Source organism: Gymnoscopelus braueri (assembly GCF_963280865.1).
Source record: "Gymnoscopelus braueri genome assembly, chromosome: 12".
Taxonomy (NCBI): domain Eukaryota; kingdom Metazoa; phylum Chordata; class Actinopteri; order Myctophiformes; family Myctophidae; genus Gymnoscopelus; species Gymnoscopelus braueri.
Window position 1 is genome coordinate 54,707,683 of NC_137614.1, and position 24,209 is coordinate 54,731,891.

At 40.4% G+C, this 24,209-nt stretch overlaps 1 protein-coding gene across 1 annotated transcript in view; it reads left to right on the forward strand.

The window, feature by feature from the left end:
* The window catches only part of LOC308096685 (FERM domain-containing protein 4B-like), a gene marked incomplete at its 5' end in the record, with an annotated part of 57,805 nt that overhangs the window by 4,467 nt on the left and 29,129 nt on the right, over window positions 1–24,209 (forward strand). The window contains 6 exons of the mRNA XM_080444100.1: window positions 14,967–15,051; window positions 17,012–17,068; window positions 17,518–17,540; window positions 19,019–19,102; window positions 22,142–22,207; window positions 23,714–23,771. Coding sequence (XP_080300226.1) covers window positions 14,967–15,051; window positions 17,012–17,068; window positions 17,518–17,540; window positions 19,019–19,102; window positions 22,142–22,207; window positions 23,714–23,771 — 373 coding nt within the window. The remainder of the gene's footprint in view (window positions 1–14,966; window positions 15,052–17,011; window positions 17,069–17,517; window positions 17,541–19,018; window positions 19,103–22,141; window positions 22,208–23,713; window positions 23,772–24,209) is intronic.

Consider the following 24,209-nt stretch of genomic DNA (forward strand, 5'->3'; position numbering starts at 1 on the left):
AAAACAAATCACTTGTGTGTAAAATAGTCACTAATAGAGTACAGAAGTCCTGACGTCACTCGTTCATCCCCTGGGTCGTAAAGTCATGTCTCTATGGAGAATAACATTGGGTCATCTTAGAATCGTCTCATATAAGAATTGTGCTCCAAAAATAAACAAACTGTCTCTGCGAAATTGTCAGGGAGGAGGCTCATCGTTTATATTATATATATATATATATATATATATATTGTCAAGGAGGAGGCTCATCGTTTATATTATATATATATATATATAGATATTGTCAGGGAGGAGGTTCTGTATCGTTTATCATAGTCAGTCACTCATATTTGATACAGTCTGTTTATGGCGAAAATGTAACTAATTTGGCGGAAGTAACATTAGCGTTTTCTCACCGTCAGTTGATGAAACCGCCAAATGACGTCAGACTTCGGTGCTCTATAACAATGCTTTTGTTTAGTTTTTCTGTCACATATTTAAAGGGATAGTTCACCCCAAAAGAATATTTTTTCCTATGGACTAGTCACCCCATGGAGATTTGAATTCATGGATATTTTTTAGTTATTGTCTCATTCCTAAGACAATAATTTGATAGGCAGGCAGCGGTTCCGTTAGGAGACACAAAGGAGACTCTTTGTGTCTCCTACCAGAACCGCTGCCGGTGTGGGTACAAGATATGCTCGGCCTGCATTATCTGCGCGGGTCCTTCGCCTGCGACTGACGTCACACACTATGATTGGCTGTACGTCTGAACGATGACGTGGCACATTCTGATTGGCTTGTGGCTTTTTTTCTTTTCAAAACTTTATTGAACACTGTTACAAATCACACTAACTGTTCTTCATATTAAATAACAATTTTATGTTGAACGTCTTTTTCCAGTGGTAACCTATTTATATCATTGATATATAAAATAAGTTTGAAAAGGGCTTAATGGTGATTATTTAGTGAATTATGGACAATTTGTTTGTTTTAACAGAACATTTTATTAAATAAGTTTGAAGATGCTTAATGGTGATTATTTAGTGCAGAGGTCTTCAACAGGGGGTCCGCAACCCCTAGGGGGTCCGCGGAGGTACTGCAGGGGGTCCGCGAAATTGTTTGATTAATTTTTTTTTTTTGATATATTAAATAAGTTTGAAAAGGGCTTAATGGTGATTATTTAGTGAATTATGGACAATTTCTTTGTTTTAACAGAACGTTTTATTAAATAAGTTTGAAGAGGCTTAATGGTGATTATTTAGTGAATTATGGACAATTTCTTTGTTTTAACAGAACGTTTTATTAAATAAGTTTGAAGAGGCTTAATGGTGATTATTTAGTGAATTATGGACAATTTCTTTGTTTTAACAGAACGTTTTATTAAATAAGTTTGAAGAGGCTTAATGGTGATTATTTAGTGAATTATGGACAATTTCTTTGTTTTAACAGAACGTTTTATTAAATAAGTTTGAAGAGGCTTAATGGTGATTATTTAGTCGCAGAGGTCTTCAACAGGGGGTCCGCGACCCCTAGGGGGTCCGCGGAGGTACTGCAGGGGGTCCGCGAAATTGTTTGATTATTATTTATTTTTTTATATATTAAATAAGTTTGAAAAGGGCTTAATGGTGATTATTTAGTGAATTATGGACAATTTCTTTGTTTTAACAGAACGTTTTATTTAATAAGTTTGAAGATGCTTAATGGTGATTATTTAGTCAGCAGAGGTCTTCAACATGGGGTCCGCGACCCCTAGGGGCAGTGCCGCTTTAGACTCCACAGGGGCCCTAAGCATGATACAGTGCGCGCGCGTGCATGTGTCCTCCGTGCATGTGTCCTCTGTGTTTTTGTTTGCGGTTCTGGGCGGATTGGGTTCGTTTTTTTCGCGGTTCTGGGCGGATTGGGTCCGTTTAAAAAAAAAACCTTTTTTTTTTTTTTTTTTTTTCGGCGGGTAGGGGCCCTGCGTGGGGCGGGGCCCTATGGGTTATTTTCAACAGCTTATTGGTTATTATCAACAGCTTGTAGAAAAAGATGAACTTGGACTCAGAGGATCAAAGTTGATGAGCAGTTGCGTAGTTTTATTTAGCTTCCATCATTGTTACAGTCAAGGAAGGAGACAGTCAGGTCAAAACTTGAGATGTTGTCCGTCAGGTCAAATCGTGGAGAATCTCGCGGCTGTCTGTCTGTCGACCAGCAGTTTGTAGCCTGCTCATATACTGTTTAGATCTAATCTAATAACCTGCATAATACAATAGTGTGCATACATGGAATCTAATAACCTATGGAATGATCTCGTGGCTTTTGCACAGGCCTAGTCACATGTAGAAGTGGGACAAACACATTATGTTCTACGTAACATGTAGCTTGTAAAATATCCTATATTCCCCCCTTTGTGGCACCCTAGTGTCACAACGAAACGGGGGAGCGTACCTAAACACAATACAACGATATGATCAGGACCAATGACAATGATAATAACAAAACAAGTATATGATAATCATCAATCACATAGACATATATAGAGCCTATGTAAACGGACTCCACACCGCCGTCAGGTCCCCCTCAAGAAGGAAAGACAAGCAGAAAGATTAGGCACACACAACAGAGGCCAAATGCATACAGGGTGAATGCTCACATTCAATGCATGTAGCCCCTCTTCGTTGTTAACACATCAAATACAGCCATACAGTTTAACTATACCAACTGGGCTGTAGTACAGTGCCTGTCAAATAAAATACACAATCGGCAATCACCTTAACACACTACAGCCATCAAGAAATGGCCGATCTACAAGCTTCTCCAAGGCCACTTAAGCAAAAACGGGCCAAGGAAGGACGTTCCACCAGGTGGAAAACAGTCATATCTTTTTACATGTTACACAGCATTACGGGCTGTAAATAGCCAATATGATTACCTCAATTGTGTTTCAATTTGAAAGCGCTGCACAAACACATACAAATCACAATAGTAGAATCACAATAGTAGAAATACGAGGCACAATATCACAACAAGGCATATAGGTGTTGTAATCAGTGTGGCCAAGGCACATACACTTAACGTGAACAAGTGGTGTAATAAATGTGATTAATCCATATATATATCAAAAGAATCCCTATCACCCATGTCAACCTTGTCGTCATCATAATCTAGAATGCGTGTGGCCTCACTGTCTACCTCGCCAAGACGCACGGGTGGAGACAGGACGATGTGCTGCCCAACTGCCGCCCCCATTACACGTTTAACCATGGTCTGAAGCAGTGGGACCACACAGCATATCAATAATAAAAACAAAAATAACACCAGGCCTAGGATAAATCCGACCCTGACCAAGCTCGCCCTCCAAGAAGATGACAGAAGCCATCCCAACCAACTGGTATCCTCACCACCCTTAGTGTGACTGACATGTTCGTCTCTAAGTGTTTTCAACAGTTCAAGAGCCCCCGTGATGTTCCCCCCTTCTCCGGTGTGCATTGGAATTACAGTGCAGCAGTCGCTCCCTATTTTTGCGCAGGCCCCTTGTTCCTCCGCAAAAAGTGTATCTAGGAGGAATCTATTTTGTAACGTCATTGTGGAAGTGGCATGCAGTTGTTCACTAAAGTACTCAAATGTAGTGATGGTAAAATTGATGAATCGTTGCTGATTATACCACAAAAAATTTATCCAACGACCGTTTGTTTCAGGATAAAAGAACGGATTAAATTGCAGCGTGTCCTCTGGCATAGCTCTATGCTCCCATGGAATATTCATCGGACCAAACGGGCCCATTTCCACCTTTCCATCAAGACTAGCGAATTTCAGGTCTTTAACGCTCTCAGCACCTTTCTCACCCGTAACATCAGTTGATCTTTTAAGTCTTGTCGAATTCCCATGCAGTGTCAAAATTGACAATGGGCCTGTGAGCATAACAGGGGCACATACTCCAATCCAATTACGCTCTAAATAATCGTGAATTTGCTCACCCCCACAATACCAAAAAATGTCAGCTACTGAACGAGTCCCCCCTTGCAAGCTTGGCAGTGGGAACCCATGACGTATAACCGTTCCATTGTCAGCCTTGCGTGCATGAACATGAGCGTTATGTGCGATCACTTCCGTACATCGCATGGGAAGATCCGTCCTATTGTTACAGGCACGTCCTTCCGTGTAATCTGAGCACTGCAAATCATTCTGATTTGGACCAGATACAAGACATAGTGGGAACACAATTCCCTCAGGAATGTTTACAAATGGCGGCACAAATGCATTGCCACTTAGAGTGAGCAACTCAAAGTCCTTACATCTACTGGATTTGTACAGGTCCACACTTGCTTCGGTCTGTCGCATGAATGACAGAATGCATTGAATATAGCATTTCTCCTTTACTGCTGTGTGCAAATCTTCAACACATTGATTCGGTTCAAAAGGTAAAGGTTGAACCCAGGGTGTTCTATTAGCATTATAACACGTAATACAAGTTTCTGTAGTCACACGCTGAGCCGAGAATCGCATCCATTCATAAAACAAATTCTTTTGACCACGTGCTGTGACCTGCTTATTAGCAGACACAAAGGCTTGTACTGTATCATTTAGAGGTTCTGTTGTTATATCATTTAGAGGTTCTGTTGTTATATCATTTAGCTCTTCCGTCCCCCCTTCTGTGACGACAGTCACAGATGAGCTAAGAACAGAATCTGCATGTAGGGTTGTAAAAATGGAAAACGAAGCCACATCCAAGGGTTGTGGAAGGGTAGGATCAATATAGGATCAGGGGTTCGGGGAACGGAGTCCGATGCCTCCAAGGTGGGAGCCACAAACTGGACCTTCACCGTGGGCGGGGCTGGAATGGAACCAGAAGTTACAGTGTCCAGTATTGGACTCAAATCAGCACCTCGTCCAAAATTCCCACGTCCAGAGGCACTCCTTCCCCATAATTGTGGGCGAGGGGAATCCTCTGTCACCCCAGCTGACTGGGGTTCCGAAAGGACAACTGCAAGTGAGTGAGTTTTCGAACTGCCTCAATATCTTGCTCACGCAATGATTTTTCCTTCGCCCTAACACTCTCGATATGGTGTGCCAAGTTGTCAGTGTACACGTTGCGAGTCATGGACTGTAGTCCAACAATTTCATCCAATTTACATCTGACCTGTCTAGGTAGTCCCTGCTGAATTTTCTCCCTTAATATGGCCTCTTCCATCTGATTGTCCTCCGGATTCTTCCCAACGATATCCCGCCATTGTTGATATGATCTGGCCACGTACGCGCGGGGGTTCTCATTGTCCCCCAAGGAATTGATTATGATACTATTTGGATGCATGTTAGTTTGATACATCTCCTGCAATACCTGGCCCAAACGCCCTCTGTATGCCGAAAAGAATTCCGCATCGAAAACAGCTGTATTGACATAATGTCCGAGGCCGGCCCTGTCAAAGACACGAGCCAAAGAAGATCGCCCGATTTGGGCCATAAGCAGGCGTTTGAAGTCTGCCATAGCTGGATTAATTCCAGTAAAAAGTTCATCCAATTTTGAAAGCCAAGCATGAGCACCCTCTGTAATAGAAGGCAACTTGGAGGTCCACGAATCCAGCTCTGATTGGGCGACTGGCTTGTAGTTTAATTCATTCCCGCGTATAATCACTGGAAGAGAAAGAGAAGGACCAAGTACAGAATAGTGCCCGGAAGGAGCAGATTCCGAATTCTGCTTAGACCGCAACGGATAACGTTGGCCCATTTCCCCTTCTAGCTGGTCTTTGTCTGTTTGAAGTTCCTTTTCCTGTATCTCAACCATGCTTAACTCGTTCAACAGGGTTTTTTCCAGGTCCCCATTTTTCTCGTGTTCTTCTACTGAGTCTAAATCCTGTATGATCTGGCGTTTCATGCTGCTTACGTTACGTAAGTCTCGAGTTAATTTTTCCAAATCACTTGGAATATCTTTATAGCTTCTCGGGGTGGCGTTGACTGATGAAGTGCCTGGTTTAGTACCTGGTTTGCCTGGTTTCTGAGACCAGTCTGCCTCCTCATCGTCGCAACAGTCTGGCACAGTACTCACCTGTTTAGATGAAGCTTTAGAGCGTGTAAGTTTTCCACGCTGTTCAGCTTTTGCTAAAATATCTTTGATCTGGGAATCATAGCCTCCGACCCTATGATCCTCCTGTCGGTACCTCTCAGGAGTACCACCGGTTCCAGGCCTGTCTGGTAATGTTTCCAAAACCGTCTTGGCCCTGCCCTTCTCAAGGACTTTATTATGATCATCTCTTGTCTCATAATTACCCTCTGCAGTAAGAACAGGATAAATGCCAGTATTCTTATTATACGGAGGAGGAAACAGTGAGAAGGCTGTTTCAGTCAGCTCCTTTTCGCCAGGACGCGGTCTGTCCTGGGTTTTCAATTTTGCCTCAGCAGTTTTCTGAAAGGCTTTAATCGCGATAATCTCCTGTGTACGTTTTTTTACACGTTTCTTGCCAGTCTGGTTCATTTTATAAGTGTCAATCAAAATTTTTAAAGTTTTAATGACATCGAGGTCGAACGTTCCCTCGATCGGCCATGGCTGAAGTAACTGGGGCCAACGTTTATTCCATTTCTCAGAAAATTTACCAATATCTGAGATATGTTCATATCTTGATTGGACTTGCTCAACCGGCGTCGTTTGACTCATTATTGAATCTGGCGGAGATCCACTTCTGAATGACACGCTTAAGATGTGTGTGTGTGTTCCCTAGAAACTCAGTATTAGACTGCTGACCTATCACAGGACCCGAAAATGCCGACCTATATACACTGCCTAGCAGAAACTAAACTACCTAAACTTGCCTAAGTCTTCACTCCCCACGACTGGCTTTTTAAACACCCGACAATTCCTGTTCTGGGCTGTTGTACTCAACTCAAACACAGTAACAGAAACTGAAGGTATACCATTGAACCTCAGGTATTGACCCTTGGCAAGGATATGTGTCCCGGAGGAATTTCACGCAGGAAACCTCACTTGGCCATGGTTGTTGGAGCAAAAATAACAAACAGCGTACTGTCTCTCCCGGTCAGTTTCAAAGTCCTGCAACTTTTAGTCATGCAATCAAACAGGGTCACACTCACACAGCGTCAAAGAGGATCTCGATTATAAATGTAAGCTGATAAAGATTTTTCTTTAAATACACAAAGGTACTGAACTCTATTACGTTACAAAGATTTATTAAGTTACTTCACTTATTGATAACTAAAATGCAAAGATAAGAAATGTATTAAGTTGCTTCATTTATGAAGTTACTAGAAGATGGCAGAAATATAGTGTTTCCAAAAGCATACTATAGGCTGCTTCTTCCCCTCTTTTTTTTTTTTTTTTTTTTTTTTTAGATAATTTATGTATTTATTATTATTATTATTATTATTATTATTATTAATTATTAATTGATGTACTGAGTAATTAATCAAGCAATGAACAATGTGATCAAATAAACAAACAATGAAGTAATCTGCCACTCAGGAAGACAATGAAACAGTGTTTCACTGGTCAATACATTAGGTCAAATGAATGCAGCCTAAACACCCCTCCCCGCTGGATAAAATGAGTAAGATACTGCTGAGAACCTGTTAATCTGCCCGATAGTTAATGACGTGTGTGTGAGGGCGTGTATAATCTTACACGAAAGTGCAGCAGACAGCAGGCAGTCAGCTGTATCCAGACGTCAGTCAGCTGTATTTAGACGTCAGCCAAGGGGGGTGCGACCTCCAAGTGGGCTGTCCCTGAACCAGGTCTGCTTCCGAACCTATGAGAGCTCAGACACAGCGCAAAATAATGAGGTTACAATGAGATCAGCCTCACATGTCGTCATTCTAAAGTAACTCAATAAGAGAGAGAGCAGGGTGGGATGTCAGTGAATGAAAGCCGTTATATCCGATTCAGCATCCACAATGTCAGTGAATCATACACAAAGCATAAAATGTTTCCCTAAAGTCATGTTTGTTCTCTGTGTTGGGAAAATCATGCAGTCATTAAAGATCTGCGAGATTCCCAAGACAGCAGATCTACAAGTCTGCAAAATCCCTCAAAAATAGCAGATGTACAAGTTAATGAGGCTGCACATCCACTATTCCCGAGTTACACAAAGCGTGTATTGTCTCTCCGCTCCCGTTCTCCCCTCCTGTTTTGGAGCAATAGGGAGAGACGGAGATACGAGGTTACAATAACGGACACACGGGTCTAGTAATCCCTTCACAAAAGTAATCTATACTCTATGTGCTGCACGTATGTGACTGCAGCCCTTGTTCTAGGTCGGAACACACTGCAATCATTGTTATTATTATTATAAATAGACCCGCTATCAGGGTACATCATTGACAATATCACTAAAACTTTTATATTCAATTTGAAACACACAAAACACATCACTCACAGAAAGCACGGCCGGCGCGCGTAACGGAGTGTACACTCATGAAATTCTATTCCACATTTCCAAACTATGATATCATTTAATATCAACCAGTACTTTAGTCATTAGAACCAAGAATAACAGGCGTCCCTATTAACACTATACAGGCTCAAAGACTTGTCAGCATTCTCAGCATGTAATTACTAATTACTTATTAGTGATTTGGGACCGAAACTACAGCATTTTCTGCTAAAATGTCATGACCTAATTTAATTAAAACCCAAACAACAGCCCCTTTGTGCTGACATGCGAGTGCTCCTCTTCACTTCAAGTGCTGAATTATCAGAAGTATTTATTTCTCTGTCTTTTTATGTTGAAGTTGTCCAAACAGCAGTACTTATTTCACTCTTTCTTTTTATTTTTAAGTTGTCCAAACAGCAGTACCAGAGTACAGCATAAGAAGTATAGTGCACTTACTTCATGCATTTATCATCATGTACATGTATTCTTAAATTTGTCAAACTGCTCAGTTCAATTTATCCCTCCGTTACCCAAGTTCACAGTTCTAGGTGCGTTTAAATTGCAACGACAAAAATTTAAGCAGATCTTGCCTCGGGGGTGACAGTACTCGCAGCGCGGGATGCAGGGTGATCAATCCCTGTCGTCTCTTGCTGCCGGCACGTTTGGCTGCGGTCTGCTCTTCCGTCCAGATGTCATCAACGTGTGTTTGTCCCGTCGTCGCAAAAAGTGTCGATCGCTGGTTCGCCAAGATATGGGTTATTTTCAACAGCTTATTGGTTATTATCAACAGCTTGTAGAAAAAGATGAACTTGGACTCAGAGGATCAAAGTTGATGAGCAGTTGCGTAGTTTTATTTAGCTTCCATCATTGTTACAGTCAAGGAAGGAGACAGTCAGGTCAAAACTTGAGATGTTGTCCGTCAGGTCAAATCGTGGAGAATCTCGCGGCTGTCTGTCTGTCGACCAGCAGTTTGTAGCCTGCTCATATACTGTTTAGATCTAATCTAATAACCTGCATAATACAATAGTGTGCATACATGGAATCTAATAACCTATGGAATGATCTCGTGGCTTTTGCACAGGCCTAGTCACATGTAGAAGTGGGACAAACACATTATGTTCTACGTAACATGTAGCTTGTAAAATATCCTATAGCCCCACGCAGCCTGCGTAGTGTGCGTGTAGGGAGAAGCGGCCCTGCCTAGGGGGTCCGCGGAGGTACTGCAGGGGGTCCGCGAAGTTGTTTGATTAAAAAATAAAAATGATATATTAAATAAGTTAGAAAAGGGCTTAATGGTGATTAGTGAATTATGGACAATTTCTTTGTTTTAACAGAACGTTTTATTAAATAAGTTTGAAGATGCTTAATGGTGATTATTTAGTCAGTGAATTATGGACAATTGGTTTGTTTTAACAGAACGTTTTATTAAATAAGTTTGAAGAGGCTTAATGGTGATTATTTAGTGAATTATGGACAATTTGTTTGTTTTAACAGAACGTTTTATTAAATAAGTTTGAAGAGGCTTAATGGTGATTATTTAGTGAATTATGGATAATTTGTTTGTTTTAACAGAACGTTAATAATATGTTTTCGCGATAATATATTTGTGTCTTTACAATATTAATATATGATAATGTATAATAATATATAAAGATGCCTGCCGCCCGAGGCAATCCAAAAAATCTTCTAAGTGCAAAGTACCACCAGGTCCCTGCGGAGGGGGGTCCCCTCCACCCAGCCTTGTACCCAGGATCAGGGTGCATTGGGCTGGGTAGAGAGGGACGACCGAAGGGGGTCCCCTGGTTCTTTTTAAAAAATACCGAAAATATTATAAGTACAATGTCCCACCATAAAAATGTAAGAAAAGAAAATGTCCCTGTGGAGGTGTGGAGGGGGGTCCGCTCCACCCAGCCACGTACCCAGGATCGGGGTGCATTGGGCTGGGTAGAGGGGGACGACCGAAGTGGTCCCCTGGTTCTTTTTGAAAAAAACAAAAAAAATTGAACATTGATTCAAAAAGAACCAGGGGCCCACTTCGGTCGTCCCCCTCTACCCAGCCCAATGCACTCCGATCCTGGGTACGTGGCTGGGTGGAGCAGACCCCCCTCCACACCTCCAGAGTGAATTTTTTTTTCTCTTAAATTTGTATGGTGTTACATTGGACTTGCAATTTTTTTTGTTTTTTTTTCAAAAAGAACCAGGGGACCACTTCGGTCGTCCTTCTCTACCCAGCCCAATGCACCCCGATCCTGGGTACGTGGCTGGGTGGAGCGGACCCCCCTCCACAACTTCCGGGCGAAATTAGTTTTTTTCTAAGATTTGTATGGTGGTGCATTGGACTTGCAATTTTTTTTGTTTTTTTCAAAAAGAACCAGGGGCCCACTTCGGTCGTCCCCCTCTACCCAGCCCAATGCACCCCGATCCTGGGTACGTGGCTGGGTGGAGCGGACCCCCTTCCACACCTCCAGAGAGAATTTTTTTTTTCTCTTAAATGTGTATGGTGCTACATTCATTGTTCTTGTAATATTTTTTGTATTTTTCAAAAAGAACCAGGGGCCCACTTCGGTCGTCCCCCTCTACCCAGCCCAATGCACCCCGATCCTGGGTACGTGGCTGGGTGGAGCGGACCCCCTCCACACCTCCAGAGTGAATTTTCTTTTTCTCTTAAATGTGTATGGTGCTACATTGTACTTGCAATTTTTTTTGTTTTTTTCAAAAAGAACCAGGGGACCACTTCGGTCGTCCTTCTCTACCCAGCCCAATGCACCCCGATCCTGGGTACGTGGCTGGGTGGAGCGGACCCCCCTCCACAACTTCCGGGCGAAATTCGTTTTTTTCTAAGATTTGTATGGTGGTGCATTGGACTTGCAATTTTTTTTGTTTTTTTCAAAAAGAACCAGGGGCCCACTTCGGTCGTCCCCCTCTACCAAGCCCAATGCACCCCGATCCTGGGTACGTGGCTGGGTGGAGCGGACCCCCTCCACACCTCCAGAGTGAATTTTTTTTTCTCTTAAATGTGTATGGTGCTACATTGTACTTGCAATTTATTTTTATTTTTTTCAAAAAGAACCAGGGGACCACTTCGGTCGTCCTTCTCTACCCAGCCCAATGCACCCCGATCCTGGGTACGTGGCTGGGTGGAGCGGACCCCCCTCCACAACATCCGGGCGAAATTAGTTTTTTTCTAAGATTTGTATGGTGGTGCATTGGACTTGCAATTTTTTTTGATTTTTTCAAAAAGAACCAGGGGACCACTTCGGTCGTCCCCCTCGACCCAGCCCAATGCACCCCGATCCTGGGTACGTGGCTGGGTGGAGGAGACCCCCCTCCACACCTCCACAGCGAAAAAATTGTTCTTACATTTTTATGTTGGGACATTGTTCTTGTAATATTTTTTGTTTTTTTCAAAAAGAACCAGGGGCCCACTTCGGTCGTCCCCCTCTACCCAGCCCAATGCACCCCGATCCTGGGTACGTGGCTGGGTGGAGCGGACCCCCTTCCACACCTCCAGAGAGAATTTTTTTTTTCTCTTAAATGTGTATGGCGCTACATTCATTGTACTTGCAATTTTTTTAGTTTTTTTCAAAAAGAACCAGGGGCCCACTTCGGTCGTCCCCCTCTACCCAGCCCAATGCACCCCGATCCTGGGTACGTGGCTGGGTGGAGCGGACCCCCTCCACACCTCCAGAGTGAATTTTTTTTTCTCTTAAATGTGTATGGTGCTACATTGTACTTGCAATTTTTTTTGTTTTTTTCAAAAAGAACCAGGGGACCACTTCGGTCGTCCTTCTCTACCCAGCCCAATGCACCCCGATCCTGGGTACGTGGCTGGGTGGAGCGGACCCCCCTCCACAACTTCCGGGCGAAATTAGTTTTTTTCTAAGATTTGTATGGTGGTGCATTGGACTTGCAATTTTTTTTGTTTTTTTCAAAAAGAACCAGGGGCCCACTTCGGTCGTCCCCCTCTACCCAGCCCAATGCACCCCGATCCTGGGTACGTGGCTGGGTGGAGCGGACCCCCCTCCACACCTCCAGAGTGATTTTTTTTTTTTCTCTTAAATGTGTATGGTGCTACATTGTACTTGCAATTTTTTTTGTTTTTTTTCAAAAAGAACCAGGGGCCCACTTCGGTCGTCCCCCTCTACCCAGCCCAATGCACCCCGATCCTGGGTACGTGGCTGGGTGGAGCGGACCCCCCTCCACAATTTTTTTTTTTCTAAAATGTGTAAGACTTGAAATTTTTTCTCTTTTTTTCAAAAAGAACCAGGGGACCACTTCGGTCGTCCCCCTCTACCCAGCCCAATGCACCCCGATCCTGGGTACGTGGCTGGGTGGAGCGGACCCCCTCCACAATTTTTTTTTTTTTCTAAAATGTGTAAGGTGGTACATTGGACTTGCAATTTTTTTTGTTTTTTTCAAAAAGAACCAGGGGACCACTTCGGTCGTCCCCCTCTACCCAGCCCAATGCACCCCGATCCTGGGTACGTGGCTGGGTGGAGCGGACCCCCCTCCACAACTTCCGGGCGAAATTAGTTTTTTTCTAAGATTTGTATGGTGGTGCATTGGACTTGCAATTTTTTTTTGTTTTTTCAAAAAGAACCAGGGGACCACCTCGGTCGTCCCCCTCTACCCAGCCCAATGCACCCCGATCCTGGGTACGTGGCTGGGTGGAGCGGACCCCCCTCCACAATTTTTTTTTTTTTCTAAAATGTGTAAGGTGGTACATTGGACTTGCAATTTTTTTTGTTTTTTTCAAAAAGAACCAGGGGACCACTTCGGTCGTCCCCCTCTACCCAGCCCAATGCACCCCGATCCTGGGTACGTGGCTGGGTGGAGCGGACCCCCCTCCACAAAATTTGTTTTTTTCTAAAATGTGTAAGGTGTTACATTGGACTTGAAATCTTTTCTCTTTTTTTCAAAAAGAACCAGGGGACCACTTCGGTCGTCCCCCTCTACCCAGCCCAATGCACCCCGATCCTGGGTACGTGGCTGGGTGGAGCGGACCCCCTCCACAAATTTTTTTTTTTTCTAAAATGTGTAAGGTGGTACATTGGACTTGCAATTTTTTTGTTTTTTTCAAAAAGAACCAGGGGACCACTTCGGTCGTCCCCCTCTACCCAGCCCAATGCACCCCGATCCTGGGTACGTGGCTGGGTGGAGCGGACCCCCCTCCACAACTTCCGGGCGAAATTAGTTTTTTTCTAAGATTTGTATGGTGGTGCATTGGACTTGCAATTTTTTTTGTTTTTTTCAAAAAGAACCAGGGGACCACTTTGGTCGTCCCCCTCTACCCAGCCCAATGCATCCCGATCCTGGGTACGTGGCTGAGTGGAGCGGACCCCCCTCCACACCTCCACAGGGACATTTTCTTTTCTTAAATTTTTATGGTGGGACATTGTACTTATAATATTTTCGGTATTTTTCAAAAAGAACCAGGGGACCCCCTTCGGTCGTCCCTCTCTACCCAGCCCAATGCACCCTGATCCTGGGTACAAGGCTGGGTGGAGGGGACCCCCCTCCGCAGGGACCTGGTGGTACTTTGCACTTAGAAGATTTTTTGGATTGCCTCGGGCGGCAGGCATCTTTATATATTATTATACATTATCATATATTAATGTAAAGACACAAATATATTAACGCGAAAACATATTATTAACGTTCTGTTAAAACAAACAAATTATCCATAATTCACTAAATAATCACCATTAAGCCTCTTCAAACTTATTTAATAAAACGTTCTGTTAAAACAAAGAAATTGTCCATAATTCACTAAATAATCACCATTAAGCCTCTTCAAACTTATTTAATAAAACGTTCTGTTAAAACAAAGAAATTGTCCATAATTCACTAAATAATCACCATTAAGCCCTTTTCAAACTTATTTAATATATCAAAAAAAAAAAATTAATCAAACAATTTCGCGGACCCCCTGCAGTACCTCCGCGGACCCCCTAGGGGTTGCGGACCCCCTGTTGAAGACCTCTGCACTAAATAATCACCATTAAGCATCTTCAAACTTATTTAATAAAATGTTCTGTTAAAACAAACAAATTGTCCATTATTCACTAAATAATCACCATTAAGCCCTTTTCAAACTTATTTTATATATCAATGATATAAATAGGTTACCACTGGAAAAAGACGTTCAACATAAAATTGTTATTTAATATGAAGAACAGTTAGTGTGATTTGTAACAGTGTTCAATAAAGTTTTGAAAAGAAAAAAAGCCACACGAAGAACAGTTAGTGTGATTTGTAACAGTGTTCAATAAAGTTTTGAAAAGAAAAAAAGCCACAAGCCAATCAGAATGTGCCACGTCATCGTTCAGACGTACAGCCAATCATAGTGTGTGACGTCGGTAGCAAGCGCAGGACCCCGTGCAGATCATGTAGCCGAGCATATCCTGCACCCACACCGGTCATCAAATTATTGTCTTATGAATGAGACAAAAATATCCATGAATTCATGGGGTGACTTGGAAAACACATGACTAATCCATAGGATAATAATAATAATGAATTGCATTTATATGGCGCTTTTCTAAGTACTCAAACTTACTCAAAGCGCTTAAGGGTGAACTACCCCTTTAACACCCTTAAGATTTCCTCTTGTGTTTTTATCTACAGGTTTTACATAGAAAACATCACACAGCTTAAAGACGTCATTACTGTGGAGTTATTCTTCCTGAACGCGAAGTCTGCTGTTTACAATGTGAGTGTGTTGTTGTTGTTGTTGTTGTTGTTGTTGTTGTTGTTGTTAAAGGGCTAGACCACTGTGGTAGAGGTTTGGATTGTGTAGTTACCTTATAGACACTGTGGTAGAGGTTTGGGTTGTGTAGTTACCTTATAGACACTGTGGTAGAGGTTTGGGTTGTGTAGTTACCTTATAGACACTGTGGTAGAGGTTTAGGTTGTGTAGTTACCTTATAGACACTGTGGTAGAGGTTTGGGTTGTGTAGTTACCTTATAGACACTGTGGTAGAGGTTTGGGTTGTGTAGTTACCTTATAGACACTGTGGTAGAGGTTTGGGTTGTGTAGTTACCTTATAGACACTGTGGTAGAGGTTAGGGTTGTGTAGTTACCTTATAGACACTGTGGTAGAGGTTTGGGTTGTGTAGTTACCTTATAGACACTGTGGTAGAGGTTTGGGTTGTGTAGTTACCTTATAGACACTGTGGTAGAGGTTTGGGTTGTGTAATCACCTTGCCATGATGGAACTCCAAAGGTGGACAATAAAATCCACCTTTTGAGTTATATAAATAAATAAAATAATCGCTCCATTGATTAGAAATTGATAATGCTAATGCTCCTAATTGACTTGCATTGTACGCTGAAACAGATCTCAAAGTCACTCTTTTAGCACATAAACAAACACAAACAAAGCTGATTCAGACAATATAGAACATCACCAAACCCAGCACTGTTTATTTTTTTAATACAAAATCTTCCTGTTGATTTTACTATTTGAAGATCCGGATCCGGATCCGACGATCCAGTCCAGGTTTTCTTCTTAGTAAAAAATATTAAAATCAACAGGAAGTTGAAATTTTTATTAAAAAAAATAAACAGTTCTGGGTTTGATGATGTTATATATTGTCTGATTTGTGAGTTTATGTTTATGTAAGTGTTTAATGTTTATGTAAGTGTTTAATGTTTATGTAAGTGTTTAATGTTTATTTAACATGTTTAATGTTTATGTAAGTGTTTAATGTTTATGTAAGTGTTTAATGTTTATGTAAGTGTTTAATGTTTATGTAACTGTTTAATGTTTATTTAACATGTTTAATGTTTATGTAAGTGTTTAATGTTTCATGTTTAATGTTTATGTAGCATGTTTAATGTTTATGTAAGTGTTTAATGTTTATTTAACATGTTTAATGTTTATGTAAGTGTTTAATGTTTATTTAACATGTTTAATGTTTATGTAAGTGTTTAATGTTTATGTAACTGTTTAATGTTTATTTAACATGTTTAATGTTTATTTAATATGTTTAATGTTTATGTAACTGTTTAATGTTTATTTAACATGTTTAATGTTTATGTAAGTGTTTAATGTTTCATGTTTATGTAACGTGTTTAATGTTTATGTAACATGTTTAATGTTTATGTAACTGTTTAATGTTTATTTAACATGTTTAATGTTTATGTAAGTGTTTAATGTTTATTTAACATGTTTAATGTTTATTAACATGTTTAATGTTTATTAACATGTTTAATGTTTATTTAACATGTTTAATGTTTATTAACATGTTTAATGTTTATTAACATGTTTAATGTTTATTTAACATGTTTAATGTTTATTTAACATGTTTAATGTTTATTTAACATGTTTAATGTTTATGTAAGTGTTTAATGTTTATTTAACATGTTTAATGTTTATTTAACATGTTTAATGTTTATGTAAGTGTTTAATGTTTATTTAACATGTTTAATGTTTATTTAACATGTTTAATGTTTATGTAAGTGTTTAATGTTTATGTAAGTGTTTAATGTTTATTTAACATGTTTAATGTTTATTTAACATGTTTAATGTTTATGTAAGTGTTTAATGTTTATGTAAGTGTTTAATGTTTATTTAACATGTTTAATGTTTATGTAAGTGTTTAATGTTTATTTAACATGTTTAATGTTTATTTAACATGTTTAATGTTTATTTAACATGTTTAATCAGGGGAACATCGAGGTGGAAAGTGAGAATGTCTTCAGATTAGCTGCCAACGCCTTACAGGTCAGAGGTCACTGTTCAGCATGAATATAATAATACTAATACTAATATATTATAATAATATCTGTACAATAATGAATACAGCAATAACTGTAGTCTAACTTTTTAAAAGCTTGTATTTAATAACATGTTTTAGTAAAAACATGATGTCTGGCTGTGTGCTTCTTTAGAGGAGTGTGTAGGGTAGATCTATAGACCCTAATGTTAGATATAGAGTGTATAGAGCTAGAGAGGTCGATCTATAGATCTACCTCTCTAGCTCTATACACTCTATATCTGTAGATCTACCTCTCTAGCTCTATACACTCGTTATCTAACATCAGGGTCTAGATCTATAGACCCTGATGTTAGATATAGAGTGTAGATCTATAGTTGTCTAGAACACACTCTGGCATCACACACAGTAAAAAATAATTAACATGTATTTAATGTTTTGTTGTTTTTGTCAACAGGAGGCAAAAGGAGACTACACAAGGTAACAGCTTTCAACCTATTTAACAACAACATTAATTAAAGGTATTTCACAACATTCATTAATTAAAGGTTTGACAACAACATTAATTAAAGGTATTTAACAACAACATGAATTAAAGGTATTTAACAACAACATTAATTAAAGGTATTTAACAACAACATTAATTAAAGGTTTTACAACAACATTCATTAAAGGTTTTTAACAACAACATTAATTAAAGGTATTTAACAACAACATTAATTAAAGGTATTTAACAACAACATTAATTAAAGGTTTTAACAACAACATTCATTAAAGGTTTTTAACAACAACATTAATTAAAGGTATTTAACAACAACAATAATTAAAGGTATTTAACAACAACATTAATTAAAGGTATTTAACAACAACATTAATTAAAGGTTTTTAACAACAACATTAATTAAAGGTATTTAACAACAAAATTAATTAAAGGTATTTAACAACAACATTAATTAAAGGTATTTAACAACAACATTAATTAAAGGTATTTAACAACAACATTAATTAAAGGTATTTAACAATTTCATTAATTAAAGGTATTTCACAACAACATTAATTAAAGGTATTTAACAATTTCATTAATTAAAGGTATTTAACAACAATATTAATTAAAGGTATTTAACAACATTCATTAATTAAAGGTATTCAACAACAACATGAATTAAAGGTATTTAACAACAACATTAATTAAAGGTATTTAACAACAACATTAATTAAAGGTATTTAACAATTTAATTAATTAAAGGTATTTAACAACAACATTAATTAAAGGTATTTAACAACAACATTAATTAAAGGTATTTAACAATTTCATTAATTAAAGGTATTTAACAACATTAATTAATTAAATGTATTTAACAATTTCATTAATTAAAGGTATTTAACAACATTCATTAATTAAAGGTCTTTAACAACAACATTAATTAAAGGTATTTAACAACAACATTAATTAAAGGTTTTTAACAATTTCATTAATTAAAGGTATTTAACAACAACAATAATTAAAGGTATTTAACAATTTCATTAATTAAAGGTATTTAACAATTTCATTAATTAAAGGTATTTAACAACAACAATAATTAAAGGTATTTAACAATTTCATTAATTAAGGTATTTAACAACAACAATAATTAAAGGTATTTAACATCATTAATTAATTAAACAACATTAATTAAAGGTTTTACAACAACATTAATTAAAGGTATTTAACAACAACATTAATTAAAGGTATTAAACAACAATATTAATTAAAGGTATTTAACAACAACATTAATTAAAGGTATTTAAAACAAACAGGACAAGAAGCCAATTTGTTTTCAATAATCCATGAGTTACTGTGTCTGTAGAGCTGACTGTAATACATCAATATTGTGTTGTTTACTGTACTTACTGTAACATGGTTCTAACTGGGATGAATGAATGGTGTTATGTTGTTATTTATTATGTTTGTGTCTCAGTGATGAAACCACCAGATGTGACTTAAAGAAACTGCCAACTCTTCCTACCAAGGTGCTAAAAGAACATCCATCTCTGGCTTACTGGTATGTAAAATGTGTACATAATATATAATATATCATACTGGTATGTAAAATGTGTACATAATATATAATATATCATACTGGTATGTAAAATGTGTACATAATATATAATATATCATACTGGTATGTAAAATGTGTACATAATATATAATATATCATACTGGTATGTAATATATTTACATCCTATATAATATGTCATACTGGTATGTAATATATGTACATAATTTATAATGTCATTTTGGTATGTCTATGTTATGTCCAATACATTGATATCTTCTGGGATGATAAAATAAAGCTTCATTTATACTCCATACGACAGTGGACCTATTTTCAGTGAGCTTATAGATCTGCTATTTTAAACCTAGTGTCCCTATTCTGGGACAAGCAATCTGTGATGTTGTGAGCTTAAAGATCGGCTATTTTTGGCAAAGAGATTTGGTGTAGAGGGTAAGAAGGAGGGCCCTAGTACAGACCCCTTGGTTACCACTTCAGTACAGCAGATCTCTATCTGGAGCCTTGGAGGACCTACTGTAGTGTCGCCAACACCCGCTGGTAACTAGTCTGGGGAGGCTTCGCCTCAGAGCCTGGACAGCAGGGGCGCGGCCACTGCGTTCTGATTCAAATCAACAGCCAATGAAGAAAAGGGGGCGGGATCCACATGCAGTGGGTGTTGCATGTAAATAGGAGCGACGGGAAGCAATTTCTCCTTGAGAAATTGCGGCCACCATTGTTGTGTACTGCTGTTTGCCTCTCGTCGGACTGTTTAGACGAGTTGCACAGCTCTCAGACCGGTAAGAGGCGTGTCCGCTCAGATTCTGAGCGTAAGTTACGTCCCGTCCACAATTACCAGGGCTCTGGCCCAGAAGTCTCCTCGCCCCTCCCCCCCCTCCCCCTCCCGTTTGTATTCGAGAGCTGGCGAAAACTTCTGGGAACTCAGATTAGCTGGTAACAGCTCACCTGCCACACTGTGTCTAAGCCCCAAGAGACAGGGGGGCAGTAGCATACCAGTAGGGGGCAGTAGCATACCAGTAGCATACCAGTAGGGGGCAGTAGCATACCAGTAGGGGGCAGTAGCATGCCAGTGGGCAGTAGCATGCCAGTGGGCAGTAGCATGCCAGTAGGGGGCAGTAGCATACCAGTAGGGGGCAGTAGCATGCCAGTAGGGGGCAGTAGCATACCAGTAGGGGGCAGTAGCATACCAGTAGGGGGCAGTAGCATACCAGTAGGGGGCAGTAGCATGCCAGTAGGGGGCAGTAGCATGCCAGTAGGGGGCAGTAGCATGCCAGTAGGGGGCAGTAGCATGCCAGTAGGGGGCAGTAGCATGCCAGTAGGGGGCAGTAGCATGCCAGTAGGGGGCAGTAGCATGCCAGTAGGGGGCAGTAGCATGCCAGTAGGGGCAGTAGTATACCAGTAGGGGGCAGTAGCATACCAGTAGGGGGCAGTAGCATACCAGTAGGGGGCAGTAGCATACCAGTAGGGGGCAGTAGCATGCCAGTAGGGGGCAGTAGCATACCAGTAGGGGGCAGTAGCATGCCAGTAGGGGGCAGTAGCATACCAGTAGGGGGCAGTAGCATGCCAGTAGGGGGCAGTAGCATACCAGTAGGGGGCAGTAGCATACCAGTAGGGGGCAGTAGCATACCAGTAGGGGGCAGTAGCATGCCAGTAGGGGGCAGTAGCATGCCAGTAGGGGGCAGTAGCATGCCAGTAGGGGGCAGTAGCATACCAGTAGGGGGCAGTAGCATGCCAGTAGGGGGCAGTAGCATACCAGTAGGGGGCAGTAGCATACCAGTAGGGGGCAGCAGCATACCAGTAGGGGGCAGTAGCATGCCAGTAGGGGGCAGTAGCATGCCAGTGGGCAGTAGCATGCCAGTAGGGGGCAGTAGCATGCCAGTAGGGGGCAGTAGCATGCCAGTAGGGGGCAGTAGCATACCAGTAGGGGGCAGTAGCATGCCAGTAGGGGGCAGTAGCATACCAGTAGGGGGCAGTAGCATGCCAGTAGGGGGCAGTAGCATACCAGTAGGGGGCAGTAGCATACCAGTAGGGGGCAGTAGCATGCCAGTAGGGGGCAGTAGCATACCAGTAGGGGGCAGTAGCATACCAGTAGGGGGCAGTAGCATGCCAGTAGGGGGCAGTAGCATGCCAGTAGGGGGCAGTAGCATGCCAGTAGGGGGCAGTAGCATGCCACTTGGACACAGGCCGGGGTCTGATCAGCCCCGGTCGGGTCGCCTGGAGGAGGGTGTCTGAAATACCCAGTGACTCCAGGAAACAACACTGATGATGTGTCTAAATGTGTGCATCAGTAGATGTTTTAGGATTTGTCTAAGTGTGTGCATCAGTAGATGTTTTAGGATGTGTCTAAGTGTGTGCATCAGTAGATGTTTTAGGATTTGTCTAAGTGTGTGCATCAGGTGCGGTTCCTTGGAATAAATGCCACCCTTTTAACATTGCCCTATTATAGCGCCACCAGGAGGCCGATTTATGCACAATTTATTTTATATTACTCCTACAAATGTTGTCCAAACATCACGCAAATGGATACATATTATCTCTTAGTGACTCACTCTTTAAGTGTTCAAGACGGACCCGTCCGATGTTTGTCTATTGGTGAATTGTGAACATTGCTCATTGCTGACCCACACTAACCTACCTGACCTGGCCCACACTAACCTACCTGACCTGGCCCACACTAACCTACCTGACCTGGCCCACACTAACCTACCTGACCTGACCCACAATAACCTACCTGACCTGGCCCACACTAACCTACCTGACCTGACCCACACTAACCTACCTGACCTGGCCCACACTAACCTACCTGACCTGGCCCACACTAACCTACCTGACCTGACCCACAATAACCTACCTGACCTGGCCCACACTAACCTACCTGACCTGACCCACACTAACCTACCTGACCTGACCCACACTAACCTACCTGACCTGGCCCACACTAACCTACCTGACCTGGCGGAGACCTGTGCTCCAAGGAGCACTTTTTCTAGTTATTATTATTATTATTATTATATTAATGTGTTGCTTCAGTGAGGACAGAGTGATCGAGTTCTACAAGCAGCTTAAAGGAGTATCCAGAGGACAAGCCATCGTACAGTGAGTCTTATTATTAGTAATTATTCATATCATCCATCTTACAGTGAACATTTATCTACAGTGAGTATTGCTGCTCTGTCTCAGTAAAGCTGTATTTACAGTCTTCAGATAATAGACACTCAGGCTGATGTTTTTTCTGACTCATAAATGTTCTTCTCACTTCTGCTCTACCAGCCTGATCATGTCTTCTGTCTCCATGCTCTCATTCTCTCTCTACCTCTCTCTGCCCCCCCCCTCTCTCGTGCTCACTCTCTCTCATTCTCTCTCTCTCTCTCTCTCTCTCTCTCTCTCTCTCTCTCTCTCTCTCTCTCTCTCTCTCTCTCTCTCTCTCTGTGATAAAAATCAATATTCATGTTCATGTCTGCCCAGTGAATCATTATAATACACTGTAGTGTAAAGAATCAGTAGATCACTATGATCCACTGTGGTGTAAAGAATCAGTAGATCACTATGATCCACTGTGGTGTAAAGAATCAGTAGATCACTATGATCCACTGTGGTGTAAAGAATCAGTAGATCACTATGATCCACTGTGGTGTAAAGAATCAGTAGATCACTATGATCCACTGTGGTGTAAAGAATCAGTAGATCACTATGATCCACTGTAGTGTAAAGAATCAGTAGATCACTATGATCCACTGTAGTGTAAAGAATCAGTAGATCACTATGATCCACGGTGGTGTAAAGAATCAGTAGATCACTATGATCCACTGTGGTGTAAAGAATCAGTAGATCACTATGATCCACTATAGTGTAAAGAATCAGTAGATCACTATGATCCACTGTGGTGTAAAGAATCAGTAGATCACTATGATCCACTGTGGTGTAAAGAATCAGTAGATCACTATGATCCACTGTGGTGTAAAGAATCAGTAGATCACTATGATCCACTGTAGTGTAAAGAATCAGTAGATCACTATGATCCACGGTGGTGTAAAGAATCAGTAGATCACTATGATCCACTATAGTGTAAAGAATCAGTAGATCACTATGATCCACTGTGGTGTAAAAAGGAATATTTAAAATCCTGATATACTGTATATAATTGGTTGCACATCATGTCAGGTGAAAATAGCCGATCTACAAGCTCACAGCACATGTGTAGAGGTTGTAGATGTTGTAGATGGGCTGTTTTTGCTCAACTAACTAAGTTAATGTTGAACCAATCTGTGTGAGTTTTAGAAAAGAATCAGTAGAGAGTAATTAGCCTTTAGAGTTATAGGCTAAAACGTAAAGGCCTGGTATAGCGCCACCTTAAGGCCGGTGTGAACACTTTGAGGTGGAGTGTGCGTGTAAAATGTGATGCAAATTGATACACCAGTTAATGATACACACACACACACACACACACACACACACACACACACACACACACACACACACACACACACACGCCAGGTATTTAACTTTAGTGGAATCACTGCCTACATATGGAGTATATATAATACTATACTTATATATACTTAATAATATACTATACTATTAATATACTATATTCTTTTTCAGGTATTTAACTTTAGTGGAATCACTGCCTACATATGGAGTCCATTACTATGAGGTTAAGGTATGTATACTATATATAGAGACTCTACTATACTGTGCTGTACTATACTGTACTATACTATACTATACTATACTGTACTATCATAATATAAACCATTACTATGAGGTTAAGGTATGTATATACTGTACTGTACTGTACTGTACTATCATAATATAAACCATTACTATGAGGTTATGGTATGTATACTATCGTCGAATATCGTGATATATATATTGTTATCGTGGGCCTAATATCGTGATATATATCGTATCGTGAGGTACCCATATCGTCCCACCCCTAGATATATATATAGACTATACTATATGTATATACTGTACTGTACTGTACTGTACTGTACTGTACTATCATAATACAAACCATTACTATGAGGTTATGGTATGTATAATATATATATATATAGACTATACTATATGTATATACTGTACTGTACTGTACTGT